Here is an 18,558-nt window from a genome sequence, read left to right as displayed (position 1 = left end):
ATAGATGCCTGTTTTGCACGAAATGAGCAAGAGATGCAACGGGAAACGGTACTCGCTCGGAGTAGCCGCACGGCTTTCTGCAATGTACTGTTAGAATATGTCTACCTGTGCAATATCTCATAGACTGGAAACTTCTGCAAAAGGAACCACACATCTCCACATCTCCTGAATGGGAGATTAGTCACCTACCTGCAGTCTGTATGCACAAGCTACTTTTTCCACTTATCATTTTTCTTCACTTATTGAGATGCACACCTAACTGTAAAAAGGACTTGTTAGAAAGTGAAAATAATTTCAGGTTTACCCGTAGAGTAAAAAACATTTTCGTTTTCCCATACATGTTTCAATGTATTTGTACCCTCGTCATCGTTTTTTTTTAGTCTTATAACAAGTGTATTAATACATGTACATGCAGGCTTGAAAACAGAAAATTTACAAATTTTTGCCTTACTTCACCATTTCGTTGTATGATTTTATCTTTTTCTGACATATACTAAAATGTCCTAGAAAAGCATTTTTTATGCGATCGGACCTTAATAAGTCACAGAAAATTGATTTTCTAGTTTTTAACGTAGACTGCCATAACTCATCAACATGCATTCAGAGAGTGACAGAAGGGTTTACCTTTCGTCTACTTGGGTTCTCAAATTTCATATAAAGTTTCATACGTGTCAAAAAGAGAGACCAGAATTTGAGTTCGTAAGGGTTACAATTAACAGCTGACAATGCATCTTCAGTTCTTGCTGGATTGTTTTCCTGGTTTCTTTGCCGTTTCGTTGAATTTATTTTTATCAGAGAACGGCACAAATATTATGAGTCAAAATTTTAGAACATCTCGTTCACTTTTACACGTTCTTCAGCCAGAAGACGCTCTATGATAACTGTACTGCATAATAATCGTATCATGAAATTACTTTTATTGTCCAAAGACTTACGATATTCTTGCCCTCTGTTACAGGAATTTTGTCGTGCTAGCCATCTTGTCCACTTACTATGGATCATGCTGTGTCTACGTCGTATTCATTGGGGAATCTCTTCACAAGGTAAGAACATTTAATCTGGTATGCGGAAGTGATTCTTTGATGTTTTGATCCAGTGCATAGCCACGTACCGAAAGTCAGATCTTGATTACGTTAACTGCAAAGTGTACAAAGATCACAGGAAACATTTTAGCCCCGAACTGCACTTTATTAATAGCTCTAACGTCCGTGCTTATTATTCCTTCCTGAAAGTCATAGAGTCCTGGACTTGGCGTATAAAATTCGTTCTTTGTAACACTACATCAGTACTTTCAGGATTCCGAGCAGATAACTAACTATAGATAGTCTCGATGTTGTGGGTAACAAAAGGGGAAACACAGAAACCCTGCATGACGAAAAATTGAGCCTCTTCCGCTGCGTGTGTGTCTTCTCTCACCTGTGATCTGATTGGTCAGTTACCGTCTATGTATAACTCTTATAAATAAATGCTATGTTTTGCAATTAAATATTGTGCTATTAATGTGCACAAACGTTGTCGCTCGGTAGTACCAGGCACATTTAGTGACTGCTTCTGTTCATTGCAATACATTCATTCCACTAGAAACGTTCCACATCAGCGTGTAGTTGATAGTCAGTCTTAACCTTTTCTTGTACTCTGTAATTAGTACCGAAAACTGAAGCTATCTTTAACCCAAATTTGTTTTGTACACCACATAAGCGTTCTAACATGATTGTATTAAATGTCATACGTTCTTGCCCTTCGCTGATCAGTAAGTGGCATAGCTAACTAGCTATATGGGGATCTAAAGTTTAACTTGGACTCCAAACCTGCACTGGCAATAATTTCCCAATTTTTGGTGACCATAGAGGCAGCAGGGCTCAGTACTCCTGCAGGTGACATCCTAGGAATTGTTGAGTCCATGCCACGTCGAGGTGCTGCACTACGTTTTGGAAAAGGAGGTCCGACATGATGTTAGGAGGTACCGCATGACCTTTGTCACCTCAGTGTAAGGTTTAATGTGGACTCCGAACCATACTGAAAATTTTATTTTCTCACATATACAAAACATTCACAGTAATACAAAAAAAGTTATTGGGCCTATTGAGAATTGAACTGCAAGCTTTTGCAGTGCTACACTAACCGTCTTAGTCCCTGAGACACACAAGAGTTCTATACACAAGTTTGCAGTTTATTTATCTAGGGGTGCTGTATTTAGAAGCAACAGTTCTTGTATTGCGTTGCAGATCTCATAGATAATTGAAGAAGTAACAGAACAGCCAAAACATTGGAGGAAGCGAAATGTACTTGACTCGTAGCAGGATAGTTTCCACAGGCTGCAGTTTTATCTTTTGGCTACAATGAGTCACACCTTTCTATATTTTTTCCTTCATACATCGTCACAGATTACCGGTGTCACTTGGTCACTGGACGCAGCATCAGTTACGTAACTATTACACACGGGACCCGCTGGTGGAGAGTAACTTTGTACATGTGGTTGTCAGGTGTGCGGCTACTACGTGCCGTGGATGAACGACCTGGACGTGCGCGTGTACATGGTGGTGATGCTGCCGGTGTTCCTGGGCCTGGTGCTGGTGCGCCAGCTGAAGCACATGGTGCCGGTGTCCGTGGCGGCCGACGTGGCGCTGCTGGTCAGTCTGGTGATCACGCTCTACTACACGCTGTCCGGCGTGCCCAGCGCCAGCGAGCGAGACCTCATCGCGCCCGTCTCTCAGCTGCCGCTCTTCTTCAGCACCGTCATCTTCGCCATGGAGGGCATCGGCGTGGTGAGTCTCGATACCACGTAGGAATTGACTGTTACTTGGACCGTGATAGCCTTTTAACATGTCCGCCACCCTTCCGCAGAGTTATTGTAACTATAAGCTCACCAGATAAAATACACCCCCTCCCCCCCTCCTACCACCACAAAAAAGACACACCACGAAGGAATAGTCCGAGTGAGAAATAAATCGGTAGCTCTGATGTACATGTACAGACAAATAACTTATTATAATTTCAGAAAGAATTGGATGGTTCGTTCAGTATAAACTGTTTCACAAATTGAGCAAGTCAATAACCGTAGTTCCACCTCTGGCCCTTATGTAAGCAGTTATTCGGCTTGGAATTTATTGGTGGAGCTGTTGGATGTCCTCCTGCATGTCGTGCCAAATTCTGCCCAATTGGCGCGTTAGATGGTCAAAATCCCAATCCGGTTGGAGCGCCCTGCCCATAATGCCCCAAACGTTGTCAGTTGGGGAGAGATTCAGTGACCTTGTTGGCCAAGGCAGAGTTCGGCTAAGACGAGCAATAGAAACTCTCGCCATGCCATGAAGGGCAACAAAACGGGGCGTAAAATATCGTTAACCTACCGTTGTGTTGTAAAGGTGCCGCAGGGACAACCAAACTGGTCTGGCTATGAAAAGAAATGGTACCCCAGACCATCACTCATGATTGAAGGGCCATATGATGGGCGATTGTCAGGATGGTACGCTAATCCTGATTGGGGCGTATCCAGATACGTCTACGCCAGTTGTCGGGGCACAGTTCGAAACAGGACTCTTCACTGAAGACAGTTCTACTCCATTCAATGAGATTCCAGGCCGAAGAAGTCTCTGAAAATGCCCAGACCTGACTGTCAGCCCCAAACGACCCAAAAACTACGATTAATGGTCTGCAGTGCAATTTCCTTTCATAGCGTGACCTCTTTGGTTGTCATCTACGGCACACTTACACCACTGAGGTACATCGACAATACTGTACACCCCGATTTGTTGCCCTTCATGGCAAGCCATCCTGTGGTTACATTTCAGCAACAGTCTCTGCTGCTCGCCTCCGTCCAAGCCGTATAACTATGGACGTAAGGCACAGAGGTGGATTAACGCATTATTGACTAGCTCAATTTGTGAAGCTCTTTCTCTTGAATAAATCATCTAACCTCTCTGAAACTGTAATAATTTTTTTGTCTGTATATACATCCAATTTATATAATTCCCTCGTGGTGCGTTTTTTTTTAGTTTATTAGACACCCCTTAAAAGAGTGTAGTTGTGCTTTGAAGTGCTCTACATGGTGCAGAACTAGTACCAGAAGGTCATATGCACCCAAAAGTGATTTAAGTCATGGCAATGAAGAAGTGTATGTATGCCAGCCCGTTGTCTGGAATCGGCGCCGTTGGATGGATCGATGTGGAAAAGTGACAGGATGGCAGAAGGAGCTATCGTGGCTATTATCACACTGCACATGAATTTGCTCAATTTTTGGTATATCAGCGAGGACTCGCGTCCTACGAAGATTGGCGTACCACTCACAGCCATGTAACAGGGCGGACGGTTTTGAATGAAATAATTTTGGGTACTGGACCGTATCAGTATAAACTGAGCAACTAAATTTCCAACGTTTCGACAGTCTTAGTGCGGTTGTCTTCAGGGCGGTTCACTGCTGGAAACTGATGAATGTCTTCCCTTATAGAGGGCCGTCAGTGAACTGGGGCAGCACACGCAATAGCCTCTCATACTGCCACCCCCTCCATAACAACCTCTCTTCATATTGTCCAATGACATCTCAGATACGTGATGCCGGTAGCCACCAGATAACCTAAACAGATAGTACATAAGACAAGAGATTCACCAGTATCCAGCAGTGAACCGCCCTGAAGAGAACCGCAGCAAGTCGGTCGAAACGTCGGCAGTTTAATTGTTTTAGTAGTTTTTGATGAAACTGTCTAATGTCCAAAATTACTTTATTTAAAATGACACCGACTCTGCAAGCCTACGAACCTGTAATAGTTAAAAGTGTTTACTCTATGACCCTTGGTATCTTGTCTGCTTGAGTCTCACTTTCCTTCGGGAATGTCACCAGCAGTACAACGCTAAGACAGTTGTCTGAGAGCTGCGATGTGTAGAGAAGTAGATGGAAGGTGTAGCTAATCGTCGTAAATAAAACTCTTTCCTTACTTTCCGAATAGCCCTCGTATGTGAACTGACACCTTTTCGATTAATTTGTTATTAATTACAGTCTTGACCGAACCTCAGTTTCTTCATCGAAACATTCATCTTTCCCATTATCATTTCGTTAGCACCATAGTTTCTGATGACGCCTAATCCACTGATCTTCCGAAATACTTGAAGTTATCTCCACAGTACTGCAACTGTTTCCTCTTAGACATAATTTGTGCTAAATATCGCTTCACAACTCCTACCCAGAGCGGTACAATTGGGTCTGCAGATTCATCGACAGGTCCTCGCCGCAGATACATGGTACAACGTAGTGAATACCAGGTTCACGGATTTCATAGTGAAACAAATTGCAATGCTAGTTTCTGTTCTGACGACGTACTCATGCTTAGTCATTCACATTGTCCTTCACTCCCAAACATGAAAGAAAAAACGGTACATCTCAAAAATAAGCGGTGGGTCTGTGATGATAAGCCCGCTTTCCTGTTTCTAAAAATCATGCAGAAAATTTTCTTTACACTGTCGAATTTTATCACAGTTTTACATCGTCTGGTTGCAATAGCTCACACAAGCCAGAAAAGTGCGTTGCTCATTCACGTGAAACGAAACTGAGACTGGAACTTTCGACCAGAAGCAGACATGTGGTGCCAAAGTATCGGTGTGGTATACTTTGTCTAGGGCGATGTAGGACGTCAGGATGGAGAGGCACGTGGTTAATACAGGACTGTCCAGCCATTAACTGGTGCCGCAACTTTCCCAAGTGCCTCTTCTCAATTCTCTACACTAGGCTGCTGTACTTGCTTCAGTTATCGCAACAAGAAAAATCGGAAGCAGTTCAGCAAAGTACTCTGCTTCAGTCAGAAAAGCTGACCGCTTTGCTACAAAGTTGAACACCAAAATTCTAAAAACCATCACGTAACACTCAACATCCTCCAATCATTTGGATCTCACGACACTTCTGACACCAACAACTTAGTGGCCCTGATTATATTTACTGATGCACATTCTCGTCTTATCTCACGAGACGAAGTGGACCTTCATGTCGGAGTTGGACGTTGGAAGACGAATCTGGGGGACTCTATCCTTTTCTTGTAGCGTTGATCTCGCTTAAACAGATGTACCTTTATATAGCTCAGAATTTGTCGGGACAGAAATCGAAATTATTTTTCGTTACACACAGATACACACATTCACTTTTGTCTAACTGTTACGGTACTGGATCACGACGTACATATCATGTATTAGATCTTCTTTTACAGTCAGAAACATTTGGTAAGTTTGAAGAGAGAGTAAGCGAAAATATTTTGCTACATATTCGCAACTGGGACTACCACTGACCTAATGTTTTCCCTCTAACTTAAAGGACCCTGGGTGAATCAAAGACGAACTTCATCAACAGTTCGTTCTGCTTAGCTGAAATATGGAGTGCAACGTGGCAAATAACAGATTCATTCTTTCGCCTATTCCTAACTGGGGTCTGTAAGTTACTTGCCTTAGTTAGCTTCACTAATCCGAAAGACACTGGCCAGTCTGTGTGTGCTTTTGGAGTAACGTACAACGCAGCGTTTCCTTTTGCACATCTGTTGTCATATTCAGAGTATCCCTGGAGGAATGATTAATATTCAGGAGTATAGCATGAACGAACCTCCGAAGCAAAAATGTCCAGTAAATCTGGGATCTGAAATGCATACCTGATGAGTTACGAGCGCTTCTTCATCTTCGATATTGTGAAATAAATCTCGTGTACTGCAAGCTCCTTGCTTTCTGTATTTTGGGGGGAGGTAGTAAGTACCAAAACAAGAAAAATTCTCCACTAAATATGGCATCTAAAATGCACATCTCACTGGTTACGAGCAGTTGTTCAGTAGAAGAGATGTTTTTCACTGTAGCGGAGATGAAAAAGTGCTCCTAGCTGTTAAGGTACGCACTTTAGAGCCCATATTTACCGGACTTTTTCGACTACAATGATAGTTTCTGTGAGATCGCTGAATACTGACCATATCTCCTGGTGCATTCTGTATACAGCGACAACCCTATAATCGACGGTAGACTATTAGTCACTCTTACCTGTGAACTGATGAGAAAATTTACTGGGGTATTACAGTGTATTAAAGCGAACACTGAAGCAAGAGTAGCTAAAAAATGTTTACGGGACTATTGTGAAGGCACTTCAGAAGGAAGTTCTACTATCTAGCTCTTATGTGCGATCATCGTGTTTACTTTGTATTAGGGAGATGCCTCAGTTGATCGTTGTTATGACAACGGCTTTATTTACAGGTGATGCCTGTGGAGAACAGCATGAAGAACCCGCAGCGCTTTCTGGGCTGCCCAGGTGTGCTCAACATCACCATGTCCATTGTCGTGGGCCTGTACGCCATCATTGGATTTTGTGGTTACCTGAAGTATGGACCAGACACTGAAGGCAGCGTGACACTCAACCTGCCAAGCGACGAGCCGTAAGTTGATATTTAATGTTCTTTTATTAGTTTGTAAGACTACATATCACGAACATAAACTATGTTTTTCTTCTTAAAAGTCACAGAAGACGTATGAAGAAATCATACATCGAAACCATATTCTTCATTTCGTCACAAGGTTATTTGGTAACCGTGATAGCGTTACGGAGATGTTTAACAAACTCAAGTGGCAGACTCTGCAAGAGAGGCGCTCTGCATCGCGGTGTAGCTTGCTCTCCAGGTTTCGAGAGGGTGCGTTTCTGGATGAGGTATCGAATATATTGCTTCCCCCTACTTATACCTCCAGAGGAGATCACGAATGTAAAATTAGAGAGATTCGAGCGCGCACGGAGGCTTTCAGACAGTCGTTCTTCCCGCGAACCATACGCGACTGGAACAGGAAAGGGAGGTAATGACAGTGGCACGTAAAGTGCCCTCCGCCACACACCGTTGGGTGGCTTGCGGAGTATAAATGTAGATGTAGATACTGTATATCTGTATTTCGTTTCCTAACAGTGTTTCTTAACCCCACATTTAAAGTTACTATTGCTTCTGCCTTCCTCTTCTTCTTTTCTGTTATCTTCTGCGTTTGGGCGAATAAACAAAAGCAGACGTGTGGTTAAGAACAATATCCTCCTTGAATCGAACGTCGACACTAGCAGCCGGGGCACGTGTTACACCGGGAGACCATCAGGAACACAGATTAGGAATTCCTGCTGTAGTTGAATGGTATGGGAAAACATGACCAGATATGCACCTGAGCACCTATTGTGATCACAGTCTTCCTCTACTGAAACCATGCCAGCATTCGCGTTATTCTGTATAGGGAACCCACGTTGAACACTAATCTCGATGACCGAACGGAAGACTTGTCCTTCCTGCCACGAGGCCAGGGTCTCAACCACTCTCCCCGAGTAACATTCAAGACTACTGACTAACAGTGCCAGTCCCATGCATCTAGCAAGGGACAGCCGAATTTCGATGAGGTGTTGCTCAGATGTTCCTCATTCGGAAAAAAAGTCTACAGCTACATAGGTTTTTTGCTGAATAATCCGTAGTTTCCGATAAACTGGACGTCGACGATGTCTGAGTATTTCAAGTGACTCGTTAAGACAGAGTGCGAGACGAATGATGAGGTTCCTCTTAATCGGAATGCGGACAAGAACATAAGTCCGCAAATCCGTCTTTTATCACATATCGGCCACACTGGGTAGACATATAAGCGCTAGTCCCTAGGAGTAAGGCTACGAAGGAAACATTTACGGAATTTTTCAAAAATTGGGACCGTCGGCCTAGTGACAGAAGTAGGTCTCTTTGTTTTTTATTGTAGACTATGTCATGATTTACATCAAAATCCGAAACATAACTGTCGCTCTCCCCTAGCGAGACCGAGAGTAAAATGTTTGCCGCCACGCTAGCTCTTCAGATTACATTTAGCCCCTGGTCCTGCTGAACCTAATTGGAATGGGTTATGTCAGTGTCTTGTGACACAAAGGTGTTTTAAAAGCTGATAGAAGGCTTACATTTGTGTTTTGGTTTACCCGAGTTTAATAAACCGGGCTGCTGATGGCAATGTCCGAAATCCACTGAGTACTGCAACTGGTACAGTATTTAGCTGTTGCATCAAGAGAAAAATTTCGGACTGTAGCTCTTACTTAAAATGTAATGAACTGGAATTTTCCTGTGTCAATCAAAGAAGTCTCCAACAGCAGCTGCCTCAGTTTGGAGTAAATATATGAGTTTTTTGTTTAGGCGTAGATTTCACACTGATTTTAATAAATTAAAAGCAAGTAGATTTTTAATGCGTCATGTGGAAGAAGGCCTAAGGAGTAAAAGCGGAAGCGGGCGTATAGTCTAGACGTACGACTACCTCTTCCATCTGGGCGGTGCCTACAGAGAGCTGCGAGAACCAAGTCTGGGTTGTCAATCGTTCCCACTCCCACAAAAAAAAAAAAAAAAAAAAAAAAAAAAAAAAAAAAAAAAAAAAAAAAAAAATAACTAAATAAAATAAAATAAAAACAAAAAATTAAGAACTCTGTTTCCCTGTCGTTGACAGGCACCCAACGGGACGCGAATCCTTTCCCATCCACTAACAGATAACGATCTAATCCTTAACAAAGTCCATCTCACCCTCCGCCTCGTTTCGCTTCCATTTCTGGCCCCGAAGGACCACTTCATAGAGTCTTCGTCCCAATTACATATTTTATAAACTAAAAGGTTTTCCATTTCAGTGTCTTCTTATTTTAAAAAAATTAACATGAAGCCATTCAGTAGCACATGTCCACCACACAGAATTAATAGAAGAGATGGGGAAGATCCAACGAAGAACGGCGTGTTTCGTCGCGGATCGTTTACTCAGATAATGCTTTACAAACTACAGTGTCAGACGCTGCAGGAGAGGCATTGTGCATACCGTAGAGTTTAATGCTGAAAATTCGACAGCTTACGTACCAACAAGAGTGAGACAACATACTGTGTCTTGCCACCTATGCCTGGAAAAATGACGCTACGAGAAAATTAGAGAAATTATATGTACAGGGAGCTGTACCGAAATCATTGTTTCCAGGCACCATTCGTGAATGGAACAGGGAAGGAGGGAACGATAGTGATTTCAGAAGTACTCTCCCCCAAACACCGCAAGATTGCTCTCGGAGTATAGATGTAGAAGTAAGGGCATATTTCTTTTGTACGTTATGCTATGTGGTATGCACTATGTAGCGCTACTTTTTTCCTCGGTGTTATAGGTTTTATGATGAAATACGGTCGCCTCTGATCGTAACAAATTATCATGACTGCGACACCGAGCAAAAAATTACCTGTCTGAAAGAACTCTTTACCACACATCCTACTGCATGAAAAGTCTGAAGATGGTAGGTAGCAGTTGTATTATTGCCGTTTTCGACATAGTCATGTTATCATCAGGCGATTTGTTTAGAAAGAAAGAAGAATGGCGATTATAAACTTGTAGGAAATTAAATTACAAATCAAAATAACTTCTCTAAGAAACTCTTAAATAGATGATCTAATGATGTCTTCGTAAAAAGTGGAATAAAGTAATGATAATACTTGATAATACATAATTAATGTGCAGCTACTCAAAGAGGTCCAGAGTGGGATATATTTATCGTACGGCAGCGAAACGTGATAGATTTTTTAATGCGTTAGTTTGGAACCTATTTAGACCAGAAAACCTTTTTTCCTGTTTTCGCAATCAGGTGTAAATCTGGCGCTGTGAATGTAAGAAAGATGTATAGAAATGTTTCCACGTGTAATGGATTAGGAATGGTACGTGGGCATAAAAGGTGAAACCAGCGAAAAAGGCATAATTTTGTTTTTATTAGTAACCGCCACTTACACAATTTGTTCAATATAAGTATTAGAGACGCCGACGAAATGCTGTATAGCGCCAGATTTACACCTGGTGGCCAAAAATGGAACTAACTGATTCCCAGCGTAAATCGGTTCCACATTAGCGCTTTAACATATTTATCAAGTTTCTTTGCCACATGATGATTACAGCCCATACTAGATCTCCGTGAGCAGCTGCTCTTTGATTATAAACACCTGCTACTTGGACATGAACCTAAAATATGCAGCGTGTAACGGGTATACAGGAGGCGACGCTTAAATCTGGACAAATGAAATCTTTTTTAAAAGCAAATCTATTAAAACGAAATACAAATGAAAATGAAAATCCCGTTACCTATAAGTAGTGATATCTTTCAAGAGTAACGTTACTCGATGTAACCCCTTCAGCCGCAATGACTGCCTCCAATGCTGTCCTGAAGTGATCGCACGCACTCTTTAAAACAGCGCTGTCCATATTCGCGAACGCTTCTTCGATAGCGGTGCGTAGAGATGCAACATTAGGGTGTCTCGTCTTATTGGTAACTCTTTCGATTTCGCTCCAAACATAATGGCCGGTGGTTCAAATCCGGGCTATTCGGGGGCCAGATCTCCTTTGACCAGAACATATCAACATTATCTGAGAGCCAGTTTTGGGCTAAATGGCTCGTAGTAGTTCCTCCTCAGTCATCCGACGCATTGTTCGCTCTCTGACATTGAATACTGACGCCAATTTCCTCAGAAATTGTCCCAGGTTTTCCGAAATCAGAGCTGAACCTGTCGCAGTTCGTGACACGCGCTTCCTAGAATGACATTTCCTCCCTGGGTTAGCGGAATCTTCCCCAGACTTCTCCGAAGCATTATACTTCTCCGAAGCCCCGACATCGTTAACAGTTGACATCGGGTACCCGAAGAATCGAACTATTTCAGTGGGCGAACGCCCAGAGCGAAGACATAATCGCGGCTGTTCGGTTGTACAACTCACTAATCCGAAACATTTCGGCTATTTTAGGTTCTAACTGTTTTCTAGAATGCCAATCGTAACCTCTGGCGGAAGTACGACATGTCGGGAAATTCAAATTGAAATTCGTCCGGATCCAAGTGCCACATCCTGTAAGCACAGGTAGATTTGTGACTAGTACCTTAGTTTGTACGCACGTCAGAGCGTTCGTTGTTTTTTTCTGCTTCTGACAATGTTCCCGCAAACATATCACATCATTTATTGTGATGTTTTCTGCACGCTCGTAATCCATCGTTAAGTGGACTACACCTGTTGGTACAGACAAGCCGTGTTGTGCCCGCAAGTCACATTTCTATACCTGACCTGCTGCCCAGGAGAAATTAAGTATTAATGGCTTGTTCTTGCACTTAGAGCCACTAACCAACCTAAAAACATAATAATCCTAATAGCTATAATTATTAATCTGAAAATAAATTAAACGGTGATGTAATGTGGTTCAGTACACCGTCCTCAATCACCAACAGAAATACTGCACTTATACCTGTTACACTTTACATAATTTTTTTTTAATACGGTCATTGTGCTTCCCAAAGGCACTATGTATAGTCTGTGTATATAAAAGTGTGTTACGATTACTGAATTTTATAATAACATAAAGCTATCCTGATGAGACAAGTGATTATTTAATCATGATTGACACCACAGAGACAGTTTCCCGCAAAGTACAACCAAGATAGATTAGAAAAGTAATGAAAGGTCTCCTTGATCACTGGTAACCGGTTTTAAACAGAAAGATTAGCAGTCAGCGCTGTCGTATGTCTACAGACTATTTGGTCTCTCTGTGGTATATTCGTTTTATTCTTTTTTAAATAAGCTATGTTCGGCCTTTATAACTTGCTAGAGTGCTGCTATTGACCACATGTGTATTTCAAAATATTTTCATGTGATCCTGAAGATCACGACTTGTTCTTGTAGACTGGCGCAGTCCGTGAACATCCTGATCGCCTTGGCCATTGTGCTGACGTACGGACTGCAGATGTTCGTGCCTAACGACATCAGCCTGGCGCTGGTCATGGAGAAGGTGCCGCCACACCGCGCAGAGCCGGTCCAGTACTGCTACCGCGTCGGGACCTGCCTCGCTACCGGTGAGTTGACGCTTTCTGCGCCTAGCTGCAGCTCCTGGGCTCTCAGTGACTGTTTCATTATGGAATTAAATGTTTCAGAATACCGTGGATTCCAATTCACTTAGGCTGTAGCCTTTCGGTCAAAGACTCACACATTCATCTCGGTTTTGAAGCTCTAATAATAATAATAATAATAATAGTAGTAGTAGTAGTAATAGTAGTAGTAGTAGTAGTAGCAGCAGCAGCAGTCATGTTAGCAGACCAAATCAGAAGGCGACCCATTATCAAGACCAACGGTCTTGCAGCAGAGGTAACAACGGTTGGATGGGTGACAGCCCAGGTCTGCCGAACGCTGTTGGCGAGCGGTATGCACTCAGCCCTTGTGAGGCCAATTGAGGAGCTCCTGGACTGCGAAGTAGCGCCTCCTGTCTTGTACACTGACAACGGTCGGGAGAGCTGTGTGCTGACCACATGCCCCTCCATATCCGCATCCAGTGACGCTTATCGGATGAGGATGACACGGCGGTCGGTCGGACCTTCAGAGGCCTGTTCGCACGGCGTTTGTATTACGCATACGATTGTTGCTCATAAACGTCCAGACATATTTCAGCATCTTTGTGCCGCCATCAGGTGTTTCTCTTATTCAGTAATGCAGAAAATAATAACTGCATAGAAGTACCCGCTGACAGTCTCACAAAGGTGCTAAAACATGTCGGAGCGTTTATAAACAAAAAATATTCGCATAATACGGGGACCTGAATCCCTGAAAGTTACACATTCAACAGTATTTTAGCGTAACAGTCATATGCTGGACATGGCTGTCCTTTGTTCCTGCTGGGCTGCAAACCAGTTGCAAAAATGGTTTTGAAATAACCTTGACCCCGGTTTCAAGGGATCTAAACCCCTCTTCGGTAGAAGAGACAAAACATCACATTAGATATTCACTTGGTAAAAGCTGTCTCCACATGATATTAATCAGCAGCATTGTGCATGTCCACATGCCGGCGTGTAGCTACTAGCAAGGTCCGTCATCCTAAGTGATTGTTTTTACTGATGCGACAAGCCCTTGATTCTAGAGGTCTTAATTTTTGCTTATGGACGTACAGACCGCTGCCGATTTGTGTCATGTGAAGAGAGCTTTTACTGAGTGAACTGCTAATGTGAACTTTGTCTGTCCTTCCGAAGAAGACGGGTTTAGATGCGTCGAAACCGTGGTCAAAGTTATTTGAAAACCACCATTTTTGCAACTGGTTTCTATTCCTGCTGTTCCGTAACTGTTGCTGTAGTGTAGCCAAGTTCAAAATATTGCAGCCCATCTTGATATCCATACTTGATAAATAAGATTAGATAGCATTGCTGCCTTGCGCAATTTCTTTATTTTTATATCATTCAGACATCGTTCAGCATTTTGTGTCAACTTCAGTGTTATTTTTCTTACCATTCTGCTTATGAACAAACATGACTGTATCGAAGAACTGAACACAACGAAGCGAACACCACTGAAATATGGACGTGATACTTACAAAATTCATAAAATAAACAACAGACAACACATACATATTATAAAATGTGCTCTCGCGCGTGCGTGCGTGTGCGTGCGCGTGCATTTGCATGTGCGTGTTTTTTATCTCCCCCTAATCCAGACACTCTCAACACAGGAGAGACCAGATCAACACATGATAAGCAACAGATGGCGCACAGTCACATACAAAACAAAGCTACATGCAGACACTAAACTTACTGGAGTTACAAGGCGGAAGATAAAAAACTAGCACTGCTAAATTAGCCGGTTCCATTTCTACCAATTTATTTATAGCTGCCGTCAAATAGTATGTTGGACAAAGAATGTAAGAGCTTTTAGGACCATATATGCAGAAAGTCTCAGTGCATTTAAAGGTAATAGCTCCAACTCAACATTTCCTGAACACCTAACAGCACAAAATCGTCCCCCAACAAACACAGACATAGTTTTCAAAATTCTTAAGTGAGCAATAGCTGGAGGCAGAAATTAGTAATACAAGAGTCTTACTACACACAAAAATTGATCGGCGGGGGAAGGAACACATTATTTTACGACTCATCACTCTATAATATAACACAATTTGTCTGAACAAAACCATTGTACAAATGAACTTAACCGCAAAATAAACTCATCGATTCGTACTGTACTCTCAGACAACTCCATTCCCCGTTCCCAAATATCGTAAGGTTATCATCTCCCTCCAATCTCTATTACTCACACTGTCAGCCTGTTTATCTCACTCTCGCTCCCCATCCCGCCCTCGCGCACGCACACAGCATTAACAGTCGAAATGTCAATAACATTCGGAAGTCGCGCGTCACTGTCAAATAAAAATACAAGCAAACAACTAAACACAAATAGTTAAAATAACACATTAGGTGACAACAAAAACTTCATATTTTCGTGGCGAAATAAAATAAAATGCGTGTATAATAATTAAAACAGTATAAGTGTCTTAAACAGTCCGATCCATACAGGAACAAAACACTTCCAGTCTTCTGTAGGCATAGCGTTTTCTGTACTGAATATTAATTAATATATTTTTCACTTCGTCCCCTGTCCGTTCTGCTTTTTAAGCTCAACATTTTTTCCACTCAATTTTTTCCTTATTTTCATTTTCATCTGGCATCCACTCACATGGATCACGGAGAACGTATATAATAATGCACGGATGCACAGCGCCCCAGCCCACGAAAGCAAATAAACTACGTTATGTATTATGACCTCCACATGTTCACATAATTATATATCATATTTTTACTAAATTTCGTTCAAAAGGGTGCTACACACCATAGTTTAGACATATTAGTCATACAACAACTTCTAATAAAATTAGAAGTGGAGTGCAATCCACCGTCGGTAATTTCACATTGAACCTCCCCTCAGAAACTCTCCATAAGAGGAGCAAGGGAAAAATTAACATAATATCCTTGCTGCGGTATATCGTTTACTTACGGTAAGTGGCTTATTTATATGAGGAAATAGGATGCTGATTAAACATGTGGAACGATAATATGTTCACGCTAAAGTGCTGCGGCGAATTCACGCTCGTATAATCAGTTATTGGAGTGCTTGGTTAGGCAAAGTATGCCATAGTTGCCTACATTACATTCCTTGCCAGTGACTCGGCACAGTAATAGCGCAATGGCTCATGTACAAACGCTGGCGTGGGTTTTAGTTTTTCGTCCTTACGAAAAGTATAAAATACTATAGAATGGATTTACTTAACTTAAAAAGAAACAAATGGGCGGCGTTTTATTTCTGTTTCAAGGGTTTTGAGTTTTTCCTAGAAAACTCACAAATCTTCTAATAAAGAAGTGAATGGCTCAATATAAAATTCCCAAGCTATGTGCAGAACAATGACAAGAAATTAAAAACACTTCAAGAAATACAAAGATAAATGGATCATACGGAACTACAAAAATGGCTCTGAGCACTATGGGACTTAACAGCGGAGGTCATCAGTCCCCTTACGGAACTACATGCTGTGTTTGTCTCGAAGACTGTCACCAAATGAGGTGCGGCACTAGTGAGACAATGGACTCGCATTCGCAGTCCCCACCTTACTACCCAGATTTAGATTGTCCATTGTTTCTCTAAATCGGTTATAGAAAGTGGTGGAAATTTGTGGTACGTTCGCCGGCCGCGGTGGTCTAGCGGTTCTAGGCGCTCAGTCCGGAACCGCGCGACTGCTACGGTCGCAGGTTCGAATCCTGCCTCGGGCATGGATGTGTGTGATGTCCTTAGGTTAGTTAGGTTTAAGTAGTTCTAAGTTCTAGGGGATTGATGACCACAGATGTTAAGTCCCATAGTGCTCAGAGCCATTTGAACCATTTTGTGGTACGTTCCCACGGGACCAAAGTGCTGGGGTCATCGGTGCCTAGGCTTACACACTACTTAATCTAACTTAAACTAACGTACGCTAAAGATAACACACACAGCCATTCGCGAGGGAGGACTCGAACGTCAGCCGAGGTGGTGGAGGTGGGGGGGGGGGTGGAAGGGGAGCCTCGCGAACCGTGGCAAGGCGCCCTACACCACGCGGCTACACGGCGTGCCTTAAAGAATGTGAGAGGTCAGTTTACGTACCTAACTTACCCCAATATCTGCTTGTACCTTCTATAACCACGTCGTCGTCGACGTGACGTTAAGCCACAATCTTTTATATTCGTTAAAAACTGCTTTTCCGTACCTGAAAAATGAAATGACGCCAGTATTTACTAAGCTCGTACTATCGCACGCGACACTGTGTTAACGGCTCGGCAGCCGTCCATGGCAGCTTCACGGCTCCCGTGCGCAATTTGGACGGTGTCGATCCATGTGGGGGGGGGGGGGGGGGGGGGGGAGCAGAAGTTTAAGCCGCCGTACAGCTTTTCGTACTTCGGTTATGTACACGTAGCGTAGCAATCAAGTGTGAAGTGAGTGTAATGCCACAGTTTATCTCACTGTTTTGCTGAAGCTGATATCCAAATTGTTTGATGTTGCAGTTGCGGTGGCAGTAGCGATCCCCAAACTGGAGCCGATTATTTCGCTTGTGGGCTCGGTGTTCGTGTCGACCCTGGGCCTCTTCTGCCCCGCTGTGCTGGAGACGGTCGTCTTCTGGGAAGACGGTATGGGGCGCCTCAACTGGCGACTCTGGAAGAACATCTTCATCGCTGCCTTCTCTATCTTCGGACTCGTCACCGGCTCCTACGTTGCGGTACTGGAGATCATCCGCACCTACTCGGGGTAGAACGCCAGTTGTTCAGTGAAAGGCACTACGTGCAAGCTGTGACTACATCGGTGATGTGCGTTCTGACGGGAGACTGTCGGTGATATCGGGGTCTCCGGAACACTGTGTGCTTAACAAGTGCGTCGGAACGTCAGTACCGTGTCATTAGTTAGTGTGAAATTTATATTCACACTGTTATTTATTTTGGCACGTTCATCTTAGCGTGTTGGACACAATGCCCGTTCTATGGGCTCTCTAAAGAACTTTTGTCTTGCTGTATACTTTATTATTTTCTAAAATAAGATTGACACAGGGCACAAATGTTCGTAGCTTCTTGTTTATTATGAAGGTAATTCCGTGTGATGAAACTTTCTTGTCTAGTCAGATACCTATGTAATAAGCGTAATAAGCACGTACAAAGCGGTGTGACTCTCGCATTACTCCATCATCAGATTAACTGACATTACACTATTTGCTACACTTGTGTGTGTCTGTATGTCTGTTCAGTGCCACTTTGTCATTTTAAGAACATGTAAATAGTAGTGTATAAGTATTTAAATATTTTTCATATTCTCAAATAAATTTTGTTTTGCTGATTTATATCTGTTATTATTTATAAAATAGAAAGCTCATATTTTGGGATAAAGATTTATCCTCATATCACGCATGTGAAAGACACCATGATGTTTGCAGAATTGTGAGTAAAAAAAGTTTTTGCTAGGTATGGAACCAAATTTAATTTTTATTTATTTGTATTTGGCTTGATTCAAATGGCCCTGAGCACTATGCGACTTAACTTCTGAGGTCATCAGTCGCCTAGAACTTAGAACTAATTAAACCTAACTAACCTAAGGCCATCACACACATCCATGCCCGAGGCAGGATTCGAACCTGAGACCGTAGCGGTCGCTCGGTTCCAGACTGTAGCGCCTACAACCACACGGCCAATCCGGCCGGTTATTTGTATTTATGTATACCTAAAATACGCCATATTATCCACATTTTAATGT

At 42.6% G+C, this 18,558-nt stretch overlaps 1 protein-coding gene across 2 annotated transcripts in view; it reads left to right on the top strand.

Annotated features, from left to right (window-relative positions):
- The window catches only part of LOC124605555 (proton-coupled amino acid transporter-like protein pathetic), a 75,422-nt gene extending 57,277 nt beyond the window's left edge, over window positions 1–18,145 (top strand). For both annotated transcript variants that reach the window (XM_047137314.1, XM_047137313.1), the window contains exons 6-10: window positions 959–1,043; window positions 2,484–2,765; window positions 7,207–7,385; window positions 12,667–12,836; window positions 17,325–18,145. In XM_047137314.1, coding sequence (XP_046993270.1) covers window positions 959–1,043; window positions 2,484–2,765; window positions 7,207–7,385; window positions 12,667–12,836; window positions 17,325–17,569 — 961 coding nt within the window. In that variant the 3' untranslated portion in view covers window positions 17,570–18,145. The remainder of the gene's footprint in view (window positions 1–958; window positions 1,044–2,483; window positions 2,766–7,206; window positions 7,386–12,666; window positions 12,837–17,324) is intronic.
- The last annotated feature ends 413 nt before the right edge of the window (window positions 18,146–18,558 follow it).

This window comes from Schistocerca americana, chromosome 3 (assembly GCF_021461395.2).
Source record: "Schistocerca americana isolate TAMUIC-IGC-003095 chromosome 3, iqSchAmer2.1, whole genome shotgun sequence".
In the NCBI taxonomy this organism is placed as follows: domain Eukaryota; kingdom Metazoa; phylum Arthropoda; class Insecta; order Orthoptera; family Acrididae; genus Schistocerca; species Schistocerca americana.
Note: the sequence above shows the minus strand (reverse complement) of the source record. Positions and strands in the feature narration are given on the sequence as shown.